The 6484-nt window shown below is 45.7% G+C and overlaps 1 protein-coding gene across 1 annotated transcript; it reads left to right on the top strand.

The window, feature by feature from the left end:
• The first annotated feature begins 4972 nt into the window (after positions 1-4972).
• LRRC3C (leucine rich repeat containing 3C) lies at positions 4973-5740 on the top strand. The gene has a single exon (XM_069074188.1). It carries the CDS (start codon positions 4973-4975, stop codon positions 5738-5740), a length of 768 nt encoding a protein of 255 aa, XP_068930289.1.
• Positions 5741-6484: the final 744 nt, after the last annotated feature.

Genomic DNA, 6484 nt, shown 5'->3' with positions numbered 1-6484 from the left:
GATAGTAAGGGAAGTATAAAAGGACTGGCAGGCAACAATAAGGACTTGAGGGAAAAAATTTAAATTTAAATTTTAAAAACACACACAAAAAAAAACAATGAAGACTTGGTTGACATTAGATAACACAAATCTGTGGTGAACGCATTAAACATAGTTGTGTAACTTCTTTAATGAGAGAAGGTAGATGGTGGGAACTATCCAGTGCTGGGGTTTGGAAAGGGATGGATATCAACAGAATAGAAGATAAGGGATTAAAGGGTCAAGACACCATACTAGGTGCTGGGGATACAGAAATGGAAACAAAGAAGTTTCTGCCCTCAAGGAGCTTACTACATTCTACTGGAGAGAAACAACCTGTACACAGACAAGTAAAACAAAATAAATGTATATAAAATACAGAAAAGGCCTCTTACAGGTGAGCTGAGCCTTGAAGGAGACTACAGGTTCCAGGATATGGGGGGTGAGGAAGGACAGTATCAAAGGCACCAGAGAACCTTTTACTAAGACACAAATGGAAGATGAAGTATCATGAAGTGTCAAGTTGGACAATGTGGGAGGGGGAGATGTTTGAGATCATCTGGAGGATTGAGTGGAGCCAGACTGTGAAGGGCTTTAAATGACAAGGAGTTTGCATTTTATCCTAGATGCAATAAGGAGCTTCTAAAGCTTCTGGAGCAAGGGAATGACATGGCAAGACTCATGCTTCAGGAGTGCCATTTTGTGTTTTGTGTAATCACAGTTTGGATCAGGCTGGATACAGAAATGAATTAGGAGGCTGTTAAAATTATCCAGGTGAGAGGTAAGGATGGAGAATGGGAAGGGAAGAGAAGAGAAGAGAGGGGCAAAGGGGAGGAGAGGGGAGAGGAGGAAAGATAAAGGGAGGGGAAGAGAGAGAAGGAGAAGGGGAGGAGAGGGAAGAAGAGGGAAGAAAAGAGGAAAGGATGGGAAAAGAGAGGAAAAGAAAAGGGGAGGAGAATGGGGGAGAAGGAAGGAAAGAGGAAGGGAAGATAAGAGAGAGAAGGAGAAGAAAGGGGAGGAGAGGGGAGGCGAGAAGAGGGAAAGGGAAGAGAGAAGCCTAGGACAGTGGTGGGGAACCTGCGGCCTCAGAGCCACATGTGGCTCTCTAGGTCCTCAAGTGCAGCCCTTTGACTGAATCCAAACATGAAGTTCCCCACCCCTGCTCTAGTCCCTGCACTTGAACCCCCACATTTCATGGGCTTTTAGCTTTAGCCTACAGTCATCTTCTCTTCTCAACCAATAGCTAATAAGTAAAGGAAAGGTTTATTTAGAAAGGGAGAATTTGCAAATTATCCTGAGGTATAAGAAGGCATATTGCTAATTGACTTCATAAACTAATATTTCCCTAGGTCATATCTTACTGCCTAGAGTCCCTTTGCCCAAGTGATATAATCCAGAAATAAATCCAACACCCATATATACAGCCTATACTTAAAGCAGCAATTTTTGTAATGGCAAAGAACTGGAAGCTAAGAGGGTGCCCAGTAACTGGAGAAAGGCTGAACAAATTGTGGTATATGATTGCAACAGAATGTTATTGAGCTCTAAGAACTCATAAAATATTGACTATGTATATTTGTAATAAGTATTGTTTTTCTTGCCTTCTCAGCTGGTGAGGAAAAGGGAAGGGAGGGACTTTGGAGCTGAAAATAAAATAGAATTTTAAAAAAATTAAAAGGAACCATTTCAGACAATCCTGAGAAGACTTACATGAACTGATGCACAGGAAACAAACAAATAAACAAAAAGCAAAACCAGGAGAACAACTTAAACAAAACAGAAAAAAATTAGAAATGCAAAAGTGCTAACCCCCCCATACACACATGCACACACACGCACAATAGACTACTGTTCTTTTGTTCTGGGAGATTGTCTCTCCTCTCATCTTCTCCATAGGTTCTAGTGAACTAGTCCAACCAAGAAGGATTTGGAATCAAAGAAGGCTAAAGCTAGGAGGGACCTTAAGAGATCATCTGATCCATTCTTCTCATTTTACAAAGGAGGAAACTGAGGTCCAAAGAGGGGAATAATTTGTTCAAGGTCTTACAGCAAGAACTGAAAGTAATGGACATTAGAGAAGCAAAAGGCACAGGGCAGAAAGGTGGTACCTATGGGACAGGATTCGTGGGGGAGGAGGTTTTCAGGAAGGGACTTCAGGATTAGGGCAAGCCTAATAATGGAGGACAGAGCAGTCAAACTTTTATCAACATGCTACTTCTTAGATGGAGGAATTTTTTAAATTTTCACACTAGCGTGTTGTAAAGAAGAATGAGAACCAAAGGGAGAAATTGTGAGAAAAGAAATGAGAGAGAGAGAGCGCACAAATAGTATATACTTCAATCTGCATTCAGACACCATAGTTCTTTCTCTGGACATGGACAGCATTTTCTGTCATGAGTTTTTTGGAACTGTCTTAGATCCTTGCATTGCTGAGAAGAGCTAAGTCTATCACAGCCAGTCACTGCACAGTGTTGCTGTTACTATGTACAATTTTCTCCTGGTTTTGCTCACTTCACTCAGCATCAGTTCATATAAGTCTTTCCAGGCTTTTCTGAAGTTCACCTGCTCATCATTTCTTATGGAACAATAGTATTCCACTACATTCATATACCACAACTTGTTCAGTCGTTCCCCAATTGATGGACATCCCCTCAATTTCCGGTTTTTGGCCACCACAAAAAGAGATGTATAAATATCTTTGTACGTGTGGGTCTTTTTCCCATTTTTATGATTTCTTTGGTATACCAACCTAGAAGTAGTATTCCTGAGTCAAAAGGTATTGTACAGTTTTATAGCCCTTTGGGCATAACTTGTTTTTTCTTTGATAGAGGAATTATTACAATACAACTTTACAAAGAGTCAGAACTCAATGTATAGATTATCCATAGCTAATGAAGCAGTTTGGCATAATATATACTTAATATTAATATATGGACTTAAGAGTCAGAAAGACTTGGGTTCAGATTCTACCTCAAATACTTACTAAATGTGTGACATTGGCCAAGTCACTTTATTTATCTGCACCTCAGTTTCTTCATATGTTAAGATGAAGAGATTGGACTCAGCAGCTTCTAAGATTCCTTCCAGCTCTAAATCTATAATCCTATGATCCAATGCTTCCTAGGTGGGATCAAGTGTCCCCTCAGTGAGAAGGTTTTGTCTAATGAGTCCCCTCTTGAGCCACACTCACAATAATTTTTGTTGGTGTTTTTAGTATTCATGCCTTCCTTATTCCCCGCCCCGCCCCCCCCCCCAAACACACATGCCTTTGTTTTCCTTATCTTTTAGTTTCTTGGACAGAAGTGAGGGCTAAAAGAGAATCCATGCTCTCTAAGAGCGGAAATTTTCCTCACTGCCCATGACTGGTTGGAATGGGGGTGGAGGGGTGCTGTTTAGTATTGATGGCAAGAAGTCTATGGCATGTGGGTGGGAGTGAGACATGAGACGGCTGGGGTGGAAGCCAGCAGAGCCAAAAGGTGGGAGAAGGTGGGGCAAATGAAGGCAGGGCAGTACTCAGCAGGGGCCTGAGTCTTCCCACATCTGTGGGCTAGAATGGGCAAGATAGAGAGTTCCTCCCCATGGAGGCAGTGTGGGAAATTCACCCCATCCTCACTCCTGAATACAGGTGCCTAAGGCACTGAAGTTAGGAGTTGGGGTGGGATGGGGCCAGTGATACTTAGGGGGAGTGTCAGGAAATCAGGGAGTGCTATTAGGTTTTGATTTACTATAGAGGAGTGTCACTATGGAGGGCAGTATGGGTGAGGGGGCCACATCAGAAATAAATGCCTTGAGAGAAGATGATGTGGGTTCCCATATTAGAAGACCCTATCAAAACAAAACAAGGCAGGCAGCTCAGCACAGTGGAAAGAACATTGATGGTGGAGTCAGAGGACCTGGGTTCAAATCACACCAGACAATTACTGACATTGGGCAAGTCCTCCCTCCCTAGGACTACTTAGATCCCTCAGTGAGGCTGGACTTGACCACTGAGGACCCTTTCAGTACTAGAGCTATGATCCCATGAAAATTGGTACTGTGGCCTTTCTTGAGCTATAAAGAGCCCAAAACTGGGGCCACAGAGAATCAGCCAGGGTTGGCCTAACACTTCTCTGGTTCAAAGATGTAGTCAGGGATCTGGACACCCTAACTACATCCTGAAGTGCTCTGTCTTTGCTCAGGTAACCAATGCCTAGGGCTCTGGTTTTACAGTCACATGGGGGCGAAACCCAATACTGTCCCAACAGCCTCCCTATTCTAATTGCTTTCAGCTTGGTTCCTGGAAGATAAAGCTGGGGTTTCCCAAGAGAAGTAAAAGCTGCAAAGAAGCAAGTTCTTGTTCTGGCTGGGGTGAGAAGTTTCGAGAGGAAAAGACAGAGAAGGAAAGGTGAAAAGAAAGGAATGAGGTAGGTTCTGGGGGTGGGGGAGGTATAGTAGGTAAGGTTAGTGGGGGGAAAAAAAGAAGTTGAGAGAGGATAAAGCATGGGGACAGGGGCCAGAAGGGATAAGGCCCAAGTCTCTCCAACTGCTCTGGATCTTACTATAATTTCATTTTTTCCTTATCCCTCATACTCTCTTCCCTTTAATGTCAGCTGAATTCCCAGCACCACAGAGATCTAACCTGTCAACCCCCAAGATAGGGGGTGGAGATGGAAAACAATGTCCCAAATGAGAGAATGGAGACATAGGGAAGCACAGAGATTTAGGACCCCTCCAGATTCCCAATAACCCAACAATGACACCTCAGATAAAGATCCCACAGATGGGGTGCCTGGACCCACTGGGGATGCTATGGATAGCACCACCCCACCTAGACCAAGACATATCCCAAAGCAAGGACTAGATACCCCCTGAGCAGGATCAGTGGTATTTTTTATTTTGGGGGGGGGGTGGGGGGGGGGGCACAATTACCTTTTTCAGGTCCTGCCTAGCCTGAGAACTATGCTGCTCTGTGGTCATGATCCTGCCAATGATTCATCTTCCCCTCCTCCTATTGATGGTGATGGACATGGGGGGCACTATGCCCAGTGCTCGGGCACCTCCCCGGGGCTGCTATGTGGCAGAGGAAGCTGGGGAGCGTACATTCCGCTGCAGCCAGGCTGGCCTGGTTGCTGTGCCTCTAGGCATCCCAAATGACACCCGTAAACTCTACCTAGATGCCAATAGGCTGGCATCTGTGCCTGCTGGTGCCTTCCAGCATCTTCCTGCCCTGGCTGAGCTAGACTTGTCACACAATGTCCTCGTCCGCCTCTCGGATGCTGCCTTCCAGGGTCTGGGGAACACCCTGAGATACCTGGATCTCTCTGCCAACCAACTGACATCTGTGCCTGCTGAGGCCTTTAGGGAATTACAGATCCAAGTGAACCTGTCTGCCAATCCATGGCACTGTGACTGTGCCCTTCAGGAGGTGCTAAGATGGGTGAGGTTGGCTGCAGGTACTAGAGCAGGCATTGTCTGCGGACCAAGTGCCCGGCCAGAGCTGGTGGGCCGGGAGTTTCTGTCACTGATAGAGGAGGCAGAAATGTGTGGGCCTGGGAGAGGTGGGTCCCGGCGAGGCACAGATGCTGCCCTCCTTGTCACCATGGGAGGCTGGCTGGCACTAGTCGTGGCCTACCTTGTTCACTACGTGCAGAGGAATCAGGAAGAGGCCCGTCGTCCACCAAAGCTGCCTCCTGCCCTGCCAGCCCGCTCCGAAGATTCATCCATGCTCAGCACTGTCATCTGATACTTCCCTGTCACTCCTGGACACCACTTCTCCAACCATCTTCTCCCATCCTTTCCACCTTAGATCCCTTGTATTCCTGCTGCTGTTGCTCCATCGACTTCTGTCTCTCCCATTTCTATCACCTGTACCTCTTCTCTGTCCTCTCTTGGCCAGCTCTGCCTCCTCTAAGTACTGACCCCCTGCCCTCTCTGCCTCATCCTTTCCTACCAACAGTCAGCTAAACCTTAGTCCCCACCTCAATCTCCTGTCCCAAGGTTTTCCCTTCCTTAGTTCATCTTTTGTCTTTCCCTCAGTCAACCCTAGTTCCAGCCCTATACCCCATACAGAATCACCAACTCTCTGTCTTAGCTCTTATACACAGGATTGTCCCATCCCCCCCCCCAACTATTGCTACCTCCTTGTTAGACAAGAGATCTCATCGTACATCAGGCTGGGAGAGAGGAATGGAGGTAGGGGAAGATGAGGATTTATGGTCTGATAAGCCTCCCTTACCATCATAACTAGTATATCAGAAAACATTCAACAGAGGTATAATTTGTAGCTTCTCAAATATTTTTCCCGTAGTTTCTTGCTGTGGTAGATAGAGCAAGAAGTATTGGTTTACAGTTCCCCTGGTAACCTTACCTCCATCCCTGGGGCCTCCATGCTGGACTTGATCCCTATCTCCACCTTCCCTCCCACCTTCTACCTCCTGATACCAGTCTATTTGAGCAGGGACACAAGAAACATGAACTGAGCTATGAA

Source organism: Petaurus breviceps, unplaced genomic scaffold (assembly GCF_028583685.1).
Source record: "Petaurus breviceps papuanus isolate PSGF00001 unplaced genomic scaffold, PetGlider_PUasm1.0 90887, whole genome shotgun sequence".
Classification (NCBI taxonomy): Eukaryota; Metazoa; Chordata; class Mammalia; order Diprotodontia; family Petauridae; genus Petaurus; species Petaurus breviceps.
Note: the sequence above shows the minus strand (reverse complement) of the source record. Positions and strands in the feature narration are given on the sequence as shown.